A 22,237-nucleotide genomic window follows, 5' to 3' on the forward strand; every position below is an offset into this window, starting at 1 on the left:
TCTCTCTCTCTCTCTGGGTCTGTCTCTCTCTGTGGGTCTCTCTCTCTGGTCTGTCTCTCCCTCCCTGTCCCAGCTGCAGTGACATGAGGCTCCCAGCCCCTTGAGCAGCTTCCCGCGAAACTGACGTCACCTTGGTAACCGTTGCCCCGCGTGACGGCGCCAGGCGGCCTCCCATTGGCTGGGGGTCGTGCTGACCCCCGCGCGCCCTCCGGAAGTGCTTGTGGCGGCGGCGCGGGGCCGGGGAGCGGAGCGGGGCCATGTCCGACTTCAAACTGGGCATCGTGCGGCTGGGCCGGGCGGCCGGCAAGGTGAGAGCGGGGCTGGGGGAGGCCGGGGCTTGGGGACCCGCTCTCCCCTGGGGTCGGCTGTGCGCGGCACCGCGGCCTCGGCGCTCCCCGGGCCCGGCCTCACCATGTGGCCCGCGGGCCGGCCTCCCGCCCCCAGCCCCGCACCGCGCTCTCAGCATGGGAAGGGGGGCCTCCAGCCAGGCCAGTGCCGTGTGCAGCGTGTAGTTACCCTGGACCCGGCACCGGGGCTCGGCCTTTACCCTGAGCCGGGGCTCTGCCGCCCCCCCCCCCCCCCAGCCCGGGGCTCCGTGCCCCCCCCCCCCAACCCGGGGCTCTGCCGCCCCCCCCTCCCAGCCCGGGTACCGGGGCTCTGTGCCCCCCCCCCCAACCCGGGGCTCTGCCGCCCCCTCCAGCCCGGGTACCGGGACTCTGTGCCCCCCCTCCAGCCCGGGTACCGGGGCTCTGTGCCCCCCCCCCCTCCAGCCCGGGTACCGGGGCTCTGTGCCCTCCCCTCCAGCCCGGGTACCGGGGCTCTGTGCCCTCCCCTCCAGCCCGGGTACCGGGGCTCTGTGCCCTCCCCTCCAGCCCGGGTACCGGGGCTCTGTGCCCTCCCCTCCAGCCCGGGTACCGGGGCTCTGTGCCCTCCCCTCCAGCCCGGGTACCGGGGCTCTGTGCCCTCCCCTCCAGCCCGGGTACCGGGGCTCTGTGCCCTCCCCTCCAGCCCGGGTACCGGGGCTCTGTGCCCTCCCCTCCAGCCCGGGTACCGGGGCTCTGTGCCCTCCCCTCCAGCCCGGGTACCGGGGCTCTGTGCCCTCCCCTCCAGCCCGGGTACCGGGGCTCTGTGCCCTCCCCTTCAGCCCGGGTACCGGGGCTCTGTGCCCTCCCCTCCAGCCCGGGTACCGGGGCTCTGTGCCCTCCCCTCCAGCCCGGGTACCGGGGCTCTGTGCCCTCCCCTCCAGCCCGGGTACCGGGCTCTGTGCCCTCCCCTCCAGCCCGGGTACCGGGGCTCTGTGCCCTCCCCTCCAGCCCGGGTACCGGGGCTCTGTGCCCTCCCCTCCAGCCCGGGTACCGGGGCTCTGTGCCCTCCCCTCCAGCCCGGGTACCGGGGCTCTGTGCCCTCCCCTCCAGCCCGGGTACCGGGGCTCTGTGCCCTCCCCTCCAGCCCGGGTACCGGGGCTCTGTGCCCTCCCCTCCAGCCCGGGTACCGGGGCTCTGTGCCCTCCCCTCCAGCCCGGGTACCGGGGCTCTGTGCCCTCCCCTCCAGCCCGGGTACCGGGGCTCTGTGCCCTCCCCTCCAGCCCGGGTACCGAAGCTCTGTGCCCTCGCCTCCAGCCCGGGTACCGGGGCTCTGTGCCCTCGCCTCCAGCCCGGGTACCGGGGCTCTGTGCCCTCCCCTCCAGCCCGGGTACCGGGGCTCTCTTCTCCCCCACCCCAGCCCATGGCTCTGTGGCCCTCCCCCCCAGGGTGACTGCTCTCAGCTCCTGCATGGTGGGTGAATGCCCTCTTTCCCTGCTCTGCATTGAGCGGGGTTTTCTATTGCAGGCATTTGCCATTAAGTTGGTGCCATGTCTTGCACTGTCTAGGGGCGTAAACCCCTGCTTTCCAAAGCCCTTGCCAACCTGCCTTTTTAAAAGGCATTGCTGTTCCTCCAGGCAGCATCCTGTTGATGGTGTGGCACCAGGTGCTGCCAGCCATGGGTAACTATCACATTTCCTATGTACAACTGAAACCGTTGTTAGGGGTGAAGGATCCACAGGCAAGCTGGGCTGAGCATTGAGGGTGAGCCGGACAACTTAACCCACTTTCAAATCTCATTCTTTTGTGATGACAAGAGATCTGAGTTAGTGGGTCTTAGGGCAGCTCGGTGGTTAGCATTGATGCTTCAGTGCCAGAGACCCGGGTTTGATTCCTGGCTTGGGTGACTATCTGTTTGGAGTTTGCACGTTCTTTTCATGTCTGGTTTCCTCCTGTCTGAAAAACTTGGGTGCATCGAATTGCAACTGGTTGCCAATTGTCATTCAGAGGCTGCTTCACAATGGCCAGTGGCAGAAATGGGATTGTTCTAAAGGTCTGGTAGATTCAACATTGTCTGCTGCTTTGGGGGCTTGCTATGTTACTGAGGCGCAATGGAGGGAGATTGGCACTGCAGCTGGCCTCCACAGCTAATGTACAAATACTTGGTTTGTAAAAATATTATTTCATGTGATGTGGGCGTCGCTGTCTGAGCCAGCATTTATAGCTCATCCCTAATTGCCCTTGAGCTGAGTGGTTTGCTAGTCCATTTCAGAGGCAGAGTCAGAAGCTTTGGTGAATAGGTTTATCAGGGGGCATTTAATCAGGCTGCAATTAAGCTGGTTTGTATGTGTTTGTGCATTGTAACTCCTGAGTCAGGTCCCAGTCGAACTGAAGCGCTGTGGGGGTTGGGGGGAGCTGTGGAGCAAGATTCTGGAGACCTAACTCAGGACAAAAAGATTATCAAGTGTTTGCTGAGAGAACATTAGGGTGGCGCAGTGGTTAGCACTGCTGCCTCACAGCGCCAGGGTCCCAGGTTCAATTCTGACCTCGGGTGACTGTGTGGAGTTTGCACATTCTCCCCGTGTCAGTGTGGGTTTCCTCCGGGTGCTCCAGTTTCCTCCCACAGTCCAAAGATGTGCGGGTTAGGTGGATTGGCCATGCTAAATTGCCCCTTCGTGTCAGGGGGATTAGCAGGGTAAATACATGGGATTACGAGGATAAGGCCTGGGTGGGATTGTTGTCGGTGCAGGCTCGATGGGCCAAATGGCCTCCTACACTGTAGGGATTCTATGAACATGAGACGTGCCAGCCAAGCATGAGGGAGTACATATGTGGCAGGTCCACATGGCTTTGGTCAGTTTAACTATTGGTGATTTGAACTGGAGGGACCTATAACTTGGATTTGTTGGTAGCCCAGAATGAAAATGGAGTGAGTGGTTGATGAGCTCCAAAGGTTTTGATAGAGTAGACGGAGAGAAACTATTCCCTCTGGTGGGGAGTCCAGAACAAGGTGACATCATAAAGTTAGAGCTCGGCTGTTCATGGTTGAGGTTAGGGGTGGCACAGTGGTTAGCCCTGCTGCCTCACAGCGCCAGGGACCCAGGTTCAATTCCTGGCTTGGGTCACTGTCTGTGCAGAGTCTGCACATTCTCCCCGTGTCTGCGTGGGTTTCCTCTGGGTGCTCCAGTTTCCTCCCACAATCCAAAAATGTGCAGATTAGGTGGATTGACCATGCTAAATATGCCCCTCCCTGTCAGAGGGATTAACAGGGTAAATGCGTGGGGCTATGGGCATAGGACCTGGCTGGGATTGTGGTCAGTGCAGACTCGATGGGCCGAATGGCCTCCTTATAGAGTCGTAGAATCCTACAGTGCAGAAGTTTTTAACTACAAGGCAGTGGAAATCTGGAACTCTTTCTCCCAAAAATTGTTGAGGCAAGTTTAACTGAAAATGTCAAAACTGAGATTGATAGATCTTTGTTCAGCAAGGGAGTTAAGATGCATGATGACCATGATCTAAGTGAATGGTGGGACAACTTCATGGCTGAATGGTTTTCTATTCCTAAGGGCTACTGTTTCCTTGGGACCTTTGGTCATCTGCATTTCATGGTAAGCAGCCAGTGTGCTGGGTCTGCGGGTGGGTGGTATATACATACAGTGGCTGTGCCTCTGGCTGCTGCTTTGTAATTCACCTGGTTGAGCTCAGAGTTGCTGGGAATGTCTCTCCAGGGAATCGAGAATGGTCACTGCGCCTGAGTTTCTGGCTGTGCTTGTACGTCACAGGTCATTAGCATGCAGAGATCTCACCCTGTTGGAGCCTCCTGAACATTCAAATTTTGAAGTGAATTTGATCGCGTTTCCTCAAGTATTTTTGGGGAGCGGTGGGGGGGTTGGTGGTGTAGTAGCAAGATTTCCTTTGCAATCTCTGAAATTAGATCCTGAATTCCATTGTAAGAGAGTTGGATTAATATCAGTACAGGTACAGTGAGTAACACTGGGTGCTGAGTAAGGGGTTACAGCATGACAGAGGTGAAGGTGCAATGATATTGTCACTGGACTAGTAATCCAGGGACCCAGGGTAATGCTCTAGGGTGTAATTAATGATGACCATGAAACCATTGTTGCTTTTGGACCCATGGCAATGTGGTTGACTCTGAAATGGCCCAGCAAGCCACTCAGTTCAAAAGGGAGTTGGAGATGGGCCTAATCAGTGGTGCCCCTATCCTATGGATGGATTTAAAGAAAGTGAGGCAGCCGGTTACCATCAGTGGAGATACAGTCAGTAACATGGTGTTGGGGGGGGATTACTGAGTTGAAGTGTGGGGTAGTTATTATAACATCAAGATAGATACAATCAGTGCCACTGGGAGAGGGGTTACTGAGTGACACTGAAGATGCTGGCTCACATCCTCAACTGTTGCCTAATGTTAGCTGCTCAATGTGATTTAGTTCCCATCATGTTCGACCCATTTATGCTGGGGGCGGAATACAGATCAATGGTTACATCAGAACTAGTAACCTTGCAAGTGTGCAGTCGTTCCGTGGTTGCTTTTGGCAACTGGGAGTTTGACCTCAGGATTGATAGTGGCCAATATAGTGGAGATGGGGAATTAATAGCTACTGTTTTCTATCTCCCCAGTTGTCTTTTGGTTAAATGTTAGAATGCTGTTTCTGCAGACCACACTGTAATTTTAAAATGAATTTAACAAGAGGCCTGTTTCTCTGTTTACAGACTAAGTACACACTAATAGATGAGCAAGACATCCCACTGGTGGAGAATTATACCTTTGAGGTAAGAAGGCATGCAGACACTTCCCTCCATCCCCTCCCTTGGCCTCTACTCTCCCTACCTGTAACCTCCTGTAGTCACACAGCTCTCCGAGATCTCTGCTCCCCCAATCCTGGCCTTGTGAAAATCCAGTAAGAAGTCTAACAACACCAGGTTAAAGTCCAACAGGTTTATTTGGTAGCACAAGCCACTGGCTTTCGGAACAGGCTGTCCCTTCGTCAGGTGGTGGGAGTAGTACCCACCTGACGAAGGGACAGCCTGTTCCGAAAGCTAGTGGCTTTTGCTACCAAATAAACCTGTTGGACTTTAAACCTGGTGTTGTTAGACTTCTTACTGTCTTTACCCCAGTCCAACGCCGGCATCTCCACATCATGACTTGTGAAAATCTCCATTTTTAGTTGCTGCACCATTGGTGTCCACATCTTTAGCTGCTTGGTCTCTAAGCGCTGGAATCCTCTTTAAGGTGCAGCTTAAAACTTTGACCAAACTTTTGGTCATCAACCCTAATATCATCTTGGGTGGCTCAGTATCACATTTTGTTTGTCTCTCTTGTGAAGTGCCTGAGAACACTTCACCCTGTTAAAGCGCTAGATAAGTACAGGTTGTTGTATATTATTAAACATAGGCCTAGATATTCAGCGGGTGATTTTCCAAGTGATAACCATGCACTATTAGGATCAGTTTTCACCCAGGATATTAGAACACTAACAAATGGTATATTCTGGTCACTGACTGACAGAATAAAACACATGATAGATAGATAGATACCCTACAGTGCAGAAAGAGGCCCTTCGGCCCATCAAGTCTGCACCGACCACAATCCCACCCAGGCCCTATCCCCATATCCCTACATATTGTACCCACTAATCCCTCTAACCTACACATCTCAGGACTCTAAGGGGCAATTTTAGCATGGCCAATCAACCTAACCCGCACATCTTTGGACTGTGGGAGGAAACTGAAGCACCCGGAGGAAACCCACGCAGACACGAGGAGAATGTGCAAACTCCACACACAGTGACCCAAGCTGGGAATCGAACCCAGGTCCCTGGAGCTGTGATGCAGCAGTGCTAACCACTGTGCTACCGTGCCGCCCACATCTAGAATCTCCTCATGCAAGACTGATTAGGGTATGGCTACAGTTTGTTTTCCCATCAAATGTGGCCTGGTATCAAATTTTGCTGCTTGAGAAATGCCCTGGGATGTTTTAGTATGTTTGAGGTGTTATATAAATACAAGTTGTTGAAAGGGCAGTTCTTGCTTTCGCATGGTAGGTTTTACTGGGTGGATATGGAGGACAACAGCAAGCTGTATTGAAGCAAGGCTCCCATTCCATTAACTTCTATTTTACAAATTGAGTGCGAGAATGAGTTGAACTACAACTGGCAACAGCTTACTTTGCATTGGATTTGAGTTTGCACCAGTTTGTGGAGTGTGTGCTTTCAGTCAGATTGGGTCTTGATGAACCATGAATGAAGTCTCTTCAGTTGAGTGATCAGTTGTGGTTCAGTTGTGTAGCTCTGGCCTCTCGTGCTACATGTCAGGTTGCTTCAACACTCCGGGAAGTTTGCTGGAATTTCCTGGCAATCTCATTGGCATGTGCCAGGACTTGAGTCAAGTCTAACAAGTGGAAATCCATGTCTTTGAGCTGTAAGTTTGCAACCAGCTGGTGCAGGTTCAGGCAACTTCCATATAGGTTGGCAGCAGATTTTGGTTGAGGCTTTGTAGAATTGGTGTAAAGGGTTGAGGAAATCCAGCACTGACTGAATTTCCTGGATCTTTGACACTGAAAGTCAGCATTATGCCATTATTTTCAGGTAAGCTTTCAGGAGATTCCAGGCGACTGTATCCATTTGCTTTGCTATTCGGCTCAATCCCTTGTGCTTCACTCTAACATCATGCTATCTCTGTAAACACTGCCAAAACTACCTAATCTGTTCTTGCATTATTGGGTGTTCCCAGAACTCAAGTGGGCATGGTTACAGAAATCTCACAGTTAGGCTTTAATAACTTCGCACTTCAGGGAGCTATCTCACTGAATTTTAAATTGAACCACGTGCAGAAAATGAATCAGTCCTTATGTGGCTGGCATTGTCTTCCCGTACACGTTATCTGAGAGCTTGCTATCTGCCAGAGCCCAGGCTCAACAGTTAGAGGGAATGATATTGCATAATTTTAAAAAATTCATTCACAGAATGTGGACGTTGCTGGCTGGGCCGGCATTTGCTGCCTGTCCCTAATTGCCCTCGAACTGAGTGGCTTGCTGAGCCATTTTGGATGGCACTAGGGAATCAACCATACAATTGTGGATCTGGGGTCACATGTAAGCCAGACCAGGTAAGGATGGCAGATTTCCTTCCCTAAAGGACATTCGTTTAATCGAATTCAAATTTTAGCACCTGCCATGGTGGAGTTTGACCCCTTGTCCCGAGAGGATTATCCTGGGTCTCTGGATTGCCATTCCAGTAACAATACCATTTATGTTACTGTCTCCCCTAGAATGAACAGTTCTACACTTATCGTCAGAAATGGTTCACTGCCCAACTACTGCAGTTTTATCTAAATTTGGGAAATTGACAATTGAGGCTTCTGATTGGCAGTGAATCATTTGCCGTGATAATTGACGTCATTGCTAATCTAAGGTGATTCTGTAAAGAAAAGCATTTTCCCTCTAGTTCTATGCCATCATCCCCCCCCTTTTCTAAAAGGCGTTTTTGACAGGAATGTATTGTTAGTACATGGTGCCAGTGCAATTTGAGTTTCCTTGCATTCATTGATGTGTGAATAACTAGAGGAAAATACAGTTTTTACATCTAGTCAGGGACATGGGGCTTTTAATTGGACAGAATTACTGAGTCATTGGACCTGGTCATTACAGATAGTGGTTACAATTAGATCTTCATTTTGTTTCTGTTGCACCTTCTGTCTGGTTGTCCCATGTTGCCAGGACATCACGTGTTGCCTGTAGCTGATGACAGACTTGCCAAATGAATGACTGTCTGCTCTTGGAGAATGTTTGCAGGCTAAGATTTTCAGTATTGCCCTGTGTTGTGTATATAGTGTTTTCCCTTGATTTGCTCAAGTCTTCCTTTGCATCAGTTCCCTTGTTGGATTTCTTATCCGTGCCTTTGTTATTTGAGCCCATCCCATTTGGAGGACTCCTAGAGCCCAGGAAAATGCTGCGGGAGTTGGGACCGTCACTCTGCTGGTCTGCCTACACTTCCTGCTGCCTCGGCAAAGCAGCCAGCATAATTAAGGACTCCACGCACCCTGAACATATTCCCTTCCACCTTCTTCCGTCGGGGAAAAATGATACAGAAGTCTGAGGTCATGTACCAACCGACTCGAGCAGCTTCTTCCCGGCTGCTGTCAGACTTTTGAATGGACCTACCTCGCATTAAGTTGATCTTTCTCTACATCCTATCTATGACTGTAACACTACATTCTGCACTTTCTCCTTTCCTTCTCTATGAACGGTATGCTTTGTCTGTATAGCGCACAAGAAACAATACTTTTCACTGTATATTAATACGTGACAATAATAAATCAAATCAAATCCAAAATTCTGCTGCCCATGTCCTAACTCGCACCTAGAGACCACTTCACCATTTCCTCCTGTATTCACTACATTAGCTCCTGGTCTGGCAATGCCTTATGTTTGCAATCCTTGTGCTTGTCTTCAAATCCCTCCCTCTTTGTAACCCTTCCAGCCTTCAACACTCAGATCTCTGCTGCTCCTAATCTGGCATCTCCTGCGTCCTCAATTTCCATCACTGCACTGGTAGCTGGGCCTTCGGCAGTCTAGGCCCCAAGCCCCAGAATTCCCTCCCCCATTTCCATGTGAGAGGAATACACTGAGATCCTATAATGCAGGAAGAGCTATTGTAATCCAAGACTTGGTTGGTATGTCTAAAAGGTTATGGAAACCTTGTAATTGATGAAATTGGCACGGGAGAAAATACATTTTTACAGAGATGTAATTGATCAAGATACAGCTGGTGTTATTCATTGCAACACATCTGGTGGTTAGATTTATCGCTAGTTGTTAATTTATTCGGGCAGACATTTATATAGTTTTCATACAAGAGTCCAATTTTTATGGGTACTCCAGGAAGAGGATTGGTGTTCTTGGAATCATGGAGGATAATTCAATCAAACTGGTGTAAACACAGACATCACAGAACATCTTATTCATCTCATAGAATCATAGAATTCCTACCGTGCTGAAACAGGTCATTCGGCCCATTGAATCTGCACCAACTCTCCGACAGCATCTCACCCAGACCCGGTCCCTGTAACCCCATGTATTTGCCCCGCTAATCACCCTAACCTACACTATGGGCATGCTAATTTGCCCCTTAGTGTCCAGTCAGCCTAATCTGCACATCTTTGGACTGTGGGAGGGAACCGGAGCACCCGGAGGAAACAAATGCAGACATGGGGAAGACGTACAGTCACCCAAGGCTTGATGTTGAGATGCCGGTGTTGCACTGGGGTGGGCACAGTAATACTGTGCTCACCCAAGGCTGGAATTAACTCGGGTCCCTGGCGCTGTGAGGCAGCAATGACAACCACTGTGCTAATCTCAATTTTGAACATTCAGTTGACTCAAGCATACACAGTCTTTTGGGAAAGATGGAGCGTTCCACTGCCCCTCATGATAAAGTGCTTCCAAATTCACTTTTAAATGGTCTGCCTCTAATTCTGGTGAAAGAAGTCTAGTACTCGGCCGCAGAACTCCTTACATTTGACTGTTTTAGTACAACCACAGTAGATTGGTTGAATTCTGTGATGTTTGTGGCATTCCATTCCCGTTAATATAGAGATGGATTTTTAAGGGCATCGGGGATGTGGAGCCTAGGTGGGCAAATGGAATTGATTTGAAGATCAGTCATTGTCCAAATACATAGCACAAAAGCCTCGAGGGGCTGAAAGGCCTCCTCCTGTCCCTGTGAATATGCTGTGCATTCTTTACTAAGCTGCTTCATTCCTTTCCAGGCTCGTATGGAAATAGATGCTGATGGAAATGGTGCAAAGATATTTGCTTACGCATTTGATATCAGCAAGCGAAGGGGTTCAGGACGTCCTCTGCATGAGCTGCTTTGGTGAGTACTGGCTTTGGAAAACTGATGTGGGGATCTGTGCCCTAGTTTTGCGTGTTGGAGTTTTACACCATGGGTGCTGTTTTGCAATCTGCAAAACAGAGTGGTTTGTTTTGGTAATTGGGATAGGGAGTTGTTCTGGTGTCAGGGGCTACAGCTAAGACAGTACGCATTGTCAACCGTAGCCAAGTTATCCAACGTTGACTCTCCTCACCATATAAACACTAAACCCACCAAATTTCTGATGGGGCAAATGTTGTTGCCTTGTGATTTGAAGGTAATTCACTCAATCTGCATCCCTGTATGAAGGTGAGATTGTCAGCAAATTCAGGGAATAAAGACCATGTTATATTCAGTGAGTAAGAGCTGATGCATTTGTTGTTTAAAGGTCTACAAACATATGGTATAGAGCCAAGTGATTAGCATGTGTTGAAGATTATACTCTTCTTAAAAATGTAATGCATCAGTTTTATTTACAGGGAGATTACAGGATGGGTCTGAGAGAACTAAGCATTAATTTTCCTTTTGTACAGTGTGTCTTGATTGATAGGTATGAGTTCTAATACAGAAATGAGTCATGCAGCCCAACAAGTCTTTCTCCACACCAACTACCCTTCTGATCCCCATACCCTCTAATACTTTTCCAGCATTTGTCTGATTCCCTTTTGAAGGAAATAATGGTTCCTGCTTGAACTGTGGCAGTGAATTCCACATTCTAACAACCTTCCATTTAAAGAGTTCTTTCTCTCTAATCTACTCTTTAATTCTCTCACTTGTTGTTTTGAACTCCAAAGCAGGGGTTGAGTGTTTGATCTAGGTTGATGCTGCACTGCAGTGAAATGAAAGACTTGGATTTAAGGTCAGCCGTTACTTGGGGATATCATCCTTGTATTTAAACCATAATCCTACTCTAGGACTTGAGCATTTCAACCCAGCCAACACTCGTTATGTGCAGCAGTACAGAGGGAGTGCTGCACTGTCAGAGGTGTGGCCTTCCAGATGAAAAGTTGAACCAAGATCCAGTGGCATACTTTGTAAAAAGGGCACAACAGTTTTCCCAGTGTCTGGGTTAACATTTATCTTTCAACCAACATCAGTTTTTAAAAAAAAAAAATTGGTTGCTTAATTTTATTAGTGTGCGTGGGAGCTTGTTTGCAAATTGGTTGTTGCATTTTCTGCATTACAGCAGTGACCAAGTACTTTTATTCGATAATAAGTGATCGCTCCCAAGGACGTTCCAAAATGCTTTGCAAACTGAAGTACTTTTTCAAGTGTAATTACTGTTATGCAGGTAAATATGGCAACCAATTTGTGCACAGGAAGGTCCATACAAACATAAAGTGAACATGGAAAATTGTTCTTTTTGTTATGTTGGTTGAAGGAAGTATGTTCACCAGAATGAATCCCTGCTTCCCTTCATAAAACCACCTTGGGATCTTTTACATCAACCTTAGAGGCAAGATGGGGCCTCATTTAACAATCCCCTTTTGATACTGAGATGCTTCCCGGTATCCTCTGCTGTAACTAACTATAGGCAGTAAGCTGTCTGCAGTCTTAATTGCAGAGAACTCTATCTTAGTTTGGGCCAATAGAGATGATGGGCTTTAATTTGTTGTGGCAGGGTGGCTAACAGCGGCTGCCATTAGCTAGGCTTGCTCTTGCACTTCCAGTATTGTCATTTTTTTGTGTTTGTGGCGAGTTGCTGAAAGTGGTAGCTGGTATTGTCACAACCTCTGGGACCCGGGCGAACAGAGCAAGCTGCTCCGTCTCAGTACACATTCCGATTGCTTGATTAGAAAGCTAACAGTGCAGGGCTGGAGAAAGAAGCAGAGGGTGTGAATCCAATGTCAAGTCTGATACGGAAAGGGAAAGAACAATGAGGGAGGAAAGAGACAAAGGAAAAGTAAAAAGATGCGTTAACTTTTAATTTGGCAGATTTAAAATCTCAGTAATTAAAGCCTAAAAGAATGCAATGTTGTGCTAATTTTCAGTGTCAGAGAGGTTGATTGGCAATAATTAACGCATCACATTGGACCCAGGGTCTTTGGACTGGATTGAGCAAGACTTAAATTTTTGTGGCGAATTTAATTGCAGCAACTTTGTGCCATACAATGCATAAAGAAAGAATTGCAATTAGATTGTGCCTTTTGTGACCTCAGGGTGTTCTGTAGTGATTGACAGCTAATGAAGTATCTTTTTTTTAAAAAAGTGTAGTCACTATTGTAGGAAGCATAAGGGCTAATTGTGCGTAACAAACACCCACAAACAACAATAATTTTTTGTGATACTGTTTAAAGGATAAATATTGGCCAGGGATAACTTGCCTACTTTTCAAAATATTGCCATGGGATCTTTTACCTTCACCTGAGAGGATAGGCAGGGCTTTGTTTTAACATCTAAAAGACAGCACTCCTGACAGTGCAGCACTGCCTCACTAAATGTCAGCCTAGATTTGTACGTGCTGGCCCTGAACCAAGATTTGAACCCACAACCTCCAGAGTTAGAGGTATGCGTGCTCGCAGCTAAACCACCACCAGTGTCTGATGTTCATGGTGAGAGAAGGAGCGAGATGTGTTTTTGTAAAACATACAAGGGAGCAGCACATCTCCGATAGCAATTTTTGGATTTTTAAAAAAACGTTTAACTGCACCACCTCATGTTGATGGATTATTTGTGCACGGTTATTATGTAGTGGTCATTGGATGACTAATCCAGAGACCAGCAACAAAGTATAAAAGGAACAAAACAGCTGCAGCTCCTAGAGTGAATGATCCATCTCGGCCTCCTCCTGAGGTCCCCAGTTTCAAAGATGCCAACCTTCAGCCAATTCGGTTCATTCCATAGAATCCCTACGGTACAGAAGGAGGCCAGTCGGCCCATCGAGTCTGTACTGACCAGAATCCCACCTAGGCCCTATTCCCTTTAACCCCACATATTTACCCTGCTAATCCCCCGACACTAGGGTCAATTTAGCATGGCCAATCCACCTAACCCGCACATCTTTGGACTGTGGGAGGAAATTGGAGCACCCGGAGGAAACCCACGCAAACACTGGGAGGATGTGCAAACTCCACAAAGAAGATGTCCAATGCTGGAATCGAGCCTGGGACCCTGGCGCTGTGAGGCAGCAGTGCTAACCACGATGCGACCATGCCACCCAATTCCACGAGATATCAAGAAACGGCGGAAGGCACTGGATATTGCAAAGGCTATGGGTCCTGACAATATTCCAGCAATAATACTGAAGACCTGTGCTCCAGAACTTGCCATGCCCCTAGCCAAGCTTTTCCAGTGCACCTACAACACTGGCATCTGCCTGGCCACGTGGAAACTTGCCCAGCTATTTCCTCTTCACAAAACGCAGGACAAATCCAACCGAGCCATTTACTACCCATCAGTCCATTCTCGATCACCAGTGATGGAAGGTGTCATCAACAGTGCTATCAAGTGACACTTACTCAGCAATAATCTGGTTGCTGACACTCAGTTTGGATTCCGCCAGTGCCACTCAGCTCCTGATCTCATTAAAGCCTTGGGTCAAACATGGACAAAGGAGTTGAACTCAAGAGGTGAGAATGACTGTTCTTGGCATAAAGGCAGCATTTGACTGAGTATGGCATCAGGGAGCCCTAGCAAAACTGGAGTTGGGGGGGAGACTCTCTACTGGTTGGAGTCAGACCCAGGAAATTGCTACTGGAATTCTGCAGGTAGTGTCTTAGACCCAGCCATCTTCAGCTGCTTTGTCAATGACCTTCACTCTAATGTGAGGTCAAAAGGGAGGATGTTCGCTGATGATTGCACAAATGTTCGCCATTTGCAATTCGTATCCATATGCAGTAAGAGCCGGCCAATATCCAGGCTTGGACTGATAAGTGATAACAAGCCACAGTACCAGGCAATGACCATATCCAACAAGAGATAATCTAACCATCTCCACTTGACATTCAAGGCATTACTTTTGCTGAACCCCCACTATCAACATCCCGGGATTACGATTGACAAGAAACTGAACTGGACTAGCCATATAAATACTGAATCATATAAATAAAGAGCCGGTCAGAGACTGGGAATTCTGTGGCGAGTAACTCAGCACCTGACTTCCCAAAGCATGTCCACTATCTACAAGCCACAGGTCAGGAGTGTCACGGAATGCTGTCCACTTGCCTGAATGAGTGCAGCTCCAACACTCAAAAAAAAATGTTCGACCCATCCAGGACAAAGCAGCCCACTTGATTGGCTCTCGTTTGTAGTGGAAGTTGTTAGAAGGTATTCTGAGAGACAGGATCTACAGGCATTTAGAGACGCAAGGACTAATTAGGGACAGTCAGCATGGCTTTATAAGTGGAAAATCATGGCTCACGACTTTGAGTTTTTTGAAGGGGTAACCACGAAGGTAGATGAGGGCAGTGCAGTTGATGTTGTCTACATGGACTTTAGCAAGGCCTTTGACAAGGTACAGCATGGTAGGTTGTTGCATATGCTTAAATCTTATGGGGCACCAAGTTGAGATAGCCAATTGGATACAAAATTGGCTTGATGACTGAAGACACGGTGGTTGTAGAGGGTTGTTTTTCAAACTGGAGGCCTGTGACCAGCTGTGAGCAATGCTGCATCCACTGTTATTTGTCATATTAATGATTTGGATCAGAATTTAGGAGGCATGGTTAGTAAGTTTGGAGATGACACCAAGATTGGTGGCATAGTGGACGATAAAGGAGGTTATCTAAGATTGCAATGGGATCTTGATCAATTGGGCCAGTGGGCTGATGAATGGCAGATGGAGTTTAATTTAGATGAATGCGAGGTGATGCATTTTGGTTTTCTGAATCAGTGCATGACTTACTCAGTTAATAGGGTGTTGGGGAGAGTTATAGAACAAAAAGATCTAGGGGTACAGGTTCATAGCTCCTTGAAAGTGGAGTCACAGGTGGACAGGGTGGTGAAGAAGGGTTTTGGCATGCTTGCTTTCATTGGTCAGAACGTTGAATACAGGAGTTGGGACGTCTTGTTGAAGTTGTACAAGACATTGGTAAGGCCACACTTGGAATGCTGTGTACAGTTCTGGTCACCCTATTATAGAAAGGATGTCATTAAACTAGAAAGAGTTCGGAAAAGATTTACTAGAATGCTACCAGGACTTGATGGATTGAGTTATAAGGAGAGGCTGGATAGACTGGGGTTTTTTTCTTTGGCGCATAGGAGGCTTCGGAGTGATCTTATAGAGGTCTATAAAATAATGAGGGGCACAGATCAGCTAGATAGTCACATCTTTTCCCAAAGGTAGGGGAATCTAAAACTAGAGGGCATAGGTTTAAGGTGAGAGGGGAGAGATACGAAAAGGTCCAGATGGGCAATTTTTTCACACAGAGGGTGATGAGTGTCTGGAATGAGCTGCCAGAGATAGTAGTAGAGGCGGATACAATTTTGTCTTTTAAACAGCATTTAGATAGTTACATGGGTATGGTTGGTATAGAGGGATATGGGCCAAATGCAGGCAATTGGGACTAGCTTAATGGTAAAAACTGGATGGCATGGACAAGTTGGGCTGAAGGGCCTGTTTACGTGCTTGGAAACCTCAATAACTCTTGAGCTTAAACATTTACTTCCTCCATCACTAACACACTGGTAGCAGTCTGTACCATCTACAAGGTGCACTGCAGCAACTGATCAAGGCTCCTTTGCCAGCACCTTGCAAATCTGCAGGCTCAACCACCTGGGAGAAAACCCTGGAACAGCACTGGCTGTAGCTACACAATGTGGCCTGCAACAGTTCAAGACCTTGAGCGCAATTATGGTTGGGCAATAAATGCTGGCCTAGTAAGTGATGCCCTCCCTCATCCTGTGAATGATGCAAAACAAAAGTGACTATTTATCCCTTAACATTTAAAATAAACAGGTCATTGGTCATTTATTTGTTTGTAGGGTCTTGCTGTTCACGAATTTACTGCTGCATTTTCTACAGCATTGAAGTATTTCATTGGCTGTAAAGCCCTATTAGACATCTTGCGGCCAGGAGCGGTGCTATGTAAATGCAGGTTCTTTCATTTAAGGCCAGAGGTAAATTCCTTTTGCCAGATCCATTGAGTAGCCAGGGTTGTGTCACCCAGTCTTTTGAATCACTGTTGGTTGTCCTGGCTAGTGTGATGCTGGGTGGACAGATCTGGAGAGTGGGGGGAAGTCAGTGTGCCGAAAGGGCAGTGCCACAGTGTAAGCGTGATTCCACCAGTATGAAGTTTTCCTGTGTGCTTTTATGAGCTGGTGCTTGTGCCTTTTGTCCAGATTTGTGAAACCTTTGATAACTATTGTATGTTTTACTGTTTGCCCAGGGAGCGGCACAGAGGAGGGATTGCTCCAGGATTCCAGGTGATTCACATTAACGGCGTGACAGTGGATAATAGACTGGACAACCTCAAGCTTGTCCCCATTGGTTGGAGGCCAAAGGCAGAGGAAATCTCCAGTAAACAGAGGCAAGTCATTGCTGAGCGGAAGCTGTGGGAGGGTGGGGCAGAAAGGGGGTGGTATCTGTGTCTTCTTAGGGTATGTGGTGTTCATGGGTTAAGTATTGCAATGCATTCCAGTTTATTTAATCAGAATACACCGCTTGCCTGAGCAAACTGCAGCTGTCCGAACCAAACATGTAAAAGGAAATGCATTTATTAGGTGGCAGTTTGGTCTGAGATTTTGCCTCCAATGTAGTGAGCCACTAAAACGCAGGTTGTGGTGCTAATTTCACAGTGACTTCATTGCAGTGTTAATGTAAGCCTACTTGTGACTAATAAATAAAACTTAATGGTTTCTCTTGCTTATAGGGAGCAGAGTCTTTATTGGTTGGCAATCCAGCAGGTGCCTGCGGATCCCATTGAGGAGCAGTTTCCTGAGCTGAACCTCACACGTTACTACAACGCCAATGGTGACATTGTGGAGGATGAGGAGGACTCGTGCACGTATTATGAATGCCATTACCCACCATGCACTATGATGGAGAAGCAGGTGAGTGTTCGTGAGCACACATTGTGATTACAAGTTGCGGAGTGTACAGTATTTAGCACCGTTTTGTTTCTTTAATGACAGGAGAGTTTCTCCGTGCTTTGTCATCGTGGGTGTTTATGGAACTGATTTAAGATGCAGCTTAGAGAATGCCTCATAACTGAGGTCACCTGACTGCGGAAAGCCAGATAGGAGATGTAGAACTGATTGCGTTTCAAACCCATTATCCCCCCCTTCATATGAACAAAGATATAAACATTCCCCCTTTTCCTAGCGAGCAGAAAACAAATTTGCATACACGATCGTCTGTAACCAATTTACTCAGGTTAACCAATATTCTCACGTATTAACAACTGTTCTACTTGTCAGTCTCTGCCCCTGCATTGCACGCAGGTCTCTTAATGGTACGTGTGAATATTGACATTGGTTGTTGGTCTGAGTATTGTTCTTGTGACACTTGTTGCCCTGATAACTCTTGCCTCATTGTGGTTGTTGGGACATATAGACCTCTGGAATTGATGGTAATTCTGTACTTAGCACAGCTGGTAAGATCTCTTCTTCCTGAGTATTTCATTGCTGTAAAGGAATAGCTTGGCCTTTGCCTGTGGTCATACTAGTATATTTGCTCATTCATTTCCACCATATCTGATTGAGGTGACAATTCCTCTAAGCATGTCGCAAGTTTCCCCATGGGCTGACTCTTACTGAGAGTGTTAAAGGTTTACACCCTGACTGGCTCTCCAGTGCTCAGCTCTGGCAGAGGATGGCAGTACTTTTGCAATGGCAAAACTACAAGCTAGCAACAGATTTAATTACCAATAAGCGTAGCTGCAATCCTAACACTGCTGGGAAAGACTGCTACAAATTGTATACCACCCTAAGTCTAATCAACAAAGAAAATAGACAGCAGAGATTTTGAAAACCTTGAACATTGTGAACCTGAGTGAACGTTACTTATGAACACTGTATTCAATACTAGAGCTCATGGTGAAAAGGAAACCATAGATCAGTATGCGGCTGCTGTGATGCAGCTTACAGGATCAGCTAAAAGATGATCTGATCAAAGATAGATTGGTCTTAAGCATTCGAGACTCCTTCTGAGAGCAAGTCTGCTGAAAGATGAGAAACTGATCAAGAAAACCAGATAGGACATGTAGCACGGATAATATGTTGGACCCAAACATCCCTCTTCTCATACTGAACAAAGATATAAGCACTTTTAACATGGCTATAAAAGAACCAAGGTGCTTTATAGGATGTAATCAGACAAAATTTAACTCCAGGCCATACATGACAGGAGACCATAAGCATAGTCAGGGGGATAGGTTTTAAGGAGTTTCTTAAAAGTGGGGAGAGGTTTATGCTGGGAATATCAGACATTGGGACATTGATACGCTGCCAGTGATACGGCCCAGATATATGTACTGTGCTATTCTGTCTCAGTACATTGTATTTATTGTATCTATTGCCATCTAGTGATAGAATTGTTATGTTACATCCAAGGCTAGATCGTGACTTATAAAAAAGCCTGTGTTGATGTGCAGCCTTATTACATTTTCAAGCTGTCTTGATGTGCATCTCATCCAACAAATCATTTTGAAAACTAGGCAAGCACATTAATCAGGTTGTTAGCTGCAAGAACCCACAAGGGTCAAATGAGATGAATGACCAAATGGTCTGCTTTTGGGAAGGAATTTTGGCTCAAAGACTTTTCCTCTTTGAATTTACCATAGGCTGTGCATTCACCAGGACTGGTAGCTGGTAGCTCCAACCATGCAGCACACTATCTCTGCTGCACTAAACTAAATTGTGTTGTGCTGAAGTCCTGCTTACTGAGGATGCCACAAAGAAAAAGTTGGTTGATTCTACTTGATACAAACAACTCTTGATAGTGGATTCTTTCCTTGTTGCTTGCTGTTCCACCATTTTAACCCACTATCTTGTTCCCAGCACTGGGATGTATGGATAGCCTTTGGGCTGTTGGACTTCTCTATGGGAGCTGGTCAGCATTGACGTGGGAATTGGCAGGTGGTGTGTGACTCTGGAACTGCACAGTCAGTAGTTGCTGCTGATTCAACTGAGTGGCTGGCTGGGAGACTTCTGAAGGCAATTAAGAGTCAGCCACTTTGGGGTCCTTCATATCCCAGCCTGGGCCAGGAGATCAGGTTTCCTTCCCTAAGGGATGTTAGTGAACCTGTGAGTTTTTACAACATACAGGTGGCTTCATGGTCAATTTTAATCACTTTTATTTCAAGATTTTTTAAAAAACTACAACTTTTCAGAGAGCCATGGAGAAATTTGACGTGGTGTTCTCTGGATTTTAGTGCAGGTCCTTGGATTGCCAGCTCAGTGGCATTCCAAGTTGTGTAGTGCTTTTGGTTAATACACATGTTGGTTTGTAAGAGTTGGTCTGATCCACTGGTAATGTGACTGTGTTGGATTGTTCTTTAATTCATTCATGGGATGTGGGCGTCACTAACTGGTCAACATTTATTGCCCATCCCTAACTGCCCTTGAGAAGGTGGCGGTGAACTGCCACCATGAACTGCTGCAGTCCATATAGTGTAGGCACATCCACTAGGCTGGTAGGCTGGGACTTGAGGATTTTGGCCTGCGAATAGTGATAAGGTTGCACGTTAGGTACAACAGGCTTCATTCTTCCTGATTGAGGAGAGGGTTGTGGGGAATGGTGGCAGCCTGCAGGCAAATGGTCTTTAAGCAGCAGCTGTACAAGTAAAGAAAAATGTCCTCATTTATGTATCAGGGGGACTGTTGGAACATGTGGGGTATTGACCCAGCCAGAGTCACCACCTTTGGGAGAATAAGGATTTACAAGAAAGTGGTAGCCCTGTGTAACATGGCCGTCCTGTAAAATACAAATAGGGATTTTTAAAGTCACAGAGGGATACAGCGCAGACAAAGGCCCTTCAGCCCATCGCATCTGTGCCGATCAAAGACAAACCACCTAACTATTCTAATCCCATTTTCCAGCACTTGGCCCATAGCCTTGTACGCCGTGGCATCACAATACTTAAATGTTATGAGGGTCTCTGCCTCCACCATCCTTTCAGGCAGTGAGTTCCAGATTCTTGCCACCCTCTGGGTGAAAAAGCTTTTCCTCCCATCCCCTCTAAACCTCCTGCCCATTACCTTAAATCTCTGTCCCCTGGGGATTACAGGTTGGATCCCTGTGCACTTTAGTAACACTGGTATAAATGAAATCACATCAGCACCTCTACTGCTAAGTGATCAGATGGCATCATTTCTCACCACCTGTTTCTCTTTTACTAACTCTTTGCCTTTTTGTAAATGTTTCAGCTGCGTGAATTCAACATCTGTGGGCGGTGCCAGGTGGCACGGTACTGTGGCTCCCAGTGCCAGCAGAAAGATTGGCCTGCCCATAAGAAGCATTGCCACGAGAAGAGGCGCCCGCTGCAGCAGGAACTTGAGCCAGAACGATGACCCCCTCCCTCCCCTGCCCCTCCTCTCCCTCGCCCCGCATGCTTTCGCCATGGATCAACAGTGGCGTCAGTTTTGTTTTGCACAATTCAGACTGGACTTAACGTTTCCTAAGCACTGAGGAAGAACAAAAAAAAACAGAATGGACTTGAGGAGGTCTCTGTGAGAAGAGGGGGCTAGGGCTTCCCTTCGTACAATCAATCGCTACGAAGACTAAGGAGATTCCCAACCGGAAGCTTCTGTCTATATTTATATGTTGATATGTATTTGAACAAAATCTTATGTACAGTTTTTTATGTTGTAAAATCTGATCTGTTTGAAGTTCGGTGATAACGTGTAGCTGAACAGAGTTACCTAAAAACTAAAAGATTTGCTCCGGTAGCATTATGTGACTCTGGGACAGCTTGCTGCTAATGTAATTATAGAGAAGAAGAAAAAAAAGACCCAGCTTACTGTGTGTTCCAGAGATTATACTAATGCCAGGTCTCTGGATCTTGTCCACTTGACAAGGAAAGAATTAAAAATGAAACAATAACATTTTAGCCTTGCACAGGGGAAAAGAGAACTGATTTTAGATTACAGTGATGGCTGCTGGAGTGAGCAGGTTTCACAATAAGCATCTTTGTCGTTTCAATCTCGTAACCCAGTTCGAGCACTCTACACAGTTCTGCTACTTCTTGACTTTGTGTTGGAGGTTACATTCGATGTGGCGCAGGTCAAAGCGAGGGTTTAGTGGTGCTTTAAATCGGTCATTTTTCAAGTCGTATCAGAACTCTTGGGGGAAGGGGGGGTGCTAAACAATTGTCAGCTAAGTTATTCCCACAATTTTAATTCAAGACCTATACAAGGCAGAAGATTTTTAAGGACGTGGGTATTGAATTTATGGTGTGGTGCATCCACTTGGTAATAGTTTTTTAAAAAATGGTGTGTGGTTATGCTGGGAGGTTATCCAGTATTGGTGTAAAATGCTCACTGTTCGGGTATGGGTTGTAGGGTGAAATTGATGATGGCATGGGCTTCTTCACCAAGGGCATTTCTCAAAGCCGGGAGCTGCCTTTTGAATTGAAATCCAGGTCCTGGAGCCAGGATTCGGTTCTGTTGCTCTGTTGCATTTACAGATGTTGTGTCCTTAATATTACCTCCGCTCTCCTATCCAGCACGGTAGCGCATGTATGTTGCCAAAGTTTCTGATTTTTGCTCTAGACTCCTTCCCTGTCCCTCTCGAAGAATGTGGTTCCTGACCAGCGTGCTTTCATCAGGCGGCTGGCCACAAGGCACTGTCACAATTTGGCCTCCCAATCTGATGTAACCCTCTTTAGGAAGTGGACCAAAAAGGCCAGACTTGGAGGGGGGAATACATGAGAGATTTATTTTTTTGCATGTTCCCCATGCTGCTGGATGCTCACTTCTGCCTGTTCCTCTCTAGATAGCAAGCCAGCTGGGGTTTGAGGGTGTCATTTCAATGCAACACAAGAAATCATATTTAACTTTCAACATATTTACAAGTGCTAAGTATATTTTTTTATATTAAGTTATTTTCATTGGAGTCAGCAGGTGGCTGGTATCCAGCTTGGAAACACTGCTGAGCAAAAATATTCA

At 47.1% G+C, this 22,237-nt stretch overlaps 1 protein-coding gene across 2 annotated transcripts; it reads left to right on the forward strand.

The window, feature by feature from the left end:
- The first annotated feature begins 200 nt into the window (after positions 1-200).
- zmynd19 (zinc finger, MYND-type containing 19) lies at positions 201-22,237 on the forward strand. 2 transcript variants are annotated; one of them, XM_078208641.1, is made up of 6 exons: positions 201-308; positions 5,034-5,093; positions 10,089-10,195; positions 16,519-16,663; positions 17,006-17,182; positions 20,498-22,237. In XM_078208641.1, exons 1-6 carry the CDS (start codon positions 258-260, stop codon positions 20,639-20,641), a joined length of 684 nt encoding a protein of 227 aa, XP_078064767.1. In that variant the 5' UTR covers positions 201-257; the 3' UTR covers positions 20,642-22,237. The 2 variants fall into 2 exon arrangements, with proteins under 2 accessions (XP_078064767.1, XP_078064768.1); XM_078208642.1 differs by having other exon boundaries at positions 16,519-16,659; positions 17,002-17,182.

This window comes from Mustelus asterias, unplaced genomic scaffold, assembly GCF_964213995.1.
Source record: "Mustelus asterias unplaced genomic scaffold, sMusAst1.hap1.1 HAP1_SCAFFOLD_4132, whole genome shotgun sequence".
NCBI lineage: Eukaryota > Metazoa > Chordata > Chondrichthyes > Carcharhiniformes > Triakidae > Mustelus > Mustelus asterias.

Coding starts and splice junctions, on each gene's coding strand:
- zmynd19 (XM_078208641.1), top strand. CDS start 258: ATGTCCGACTTCAAACTGGGCATCGTGCGGCTGGGCCGGGCGGCCGGC. Junction 10,196..16,518: donor CCTCTGCATGAGCTGCTTTG/GTGAGTACTGGC, acceptor CTGTTTGCCCAG/GGAGCGGCACAGAGGAGGGA. Junction 16,664..17,005: donor TCTCCAGTAAACAGAGGCAA/GTCATTGCTGAG, acceptor GCTTATAGGGAG/CAGAGTCTTTATTGGTTGGC.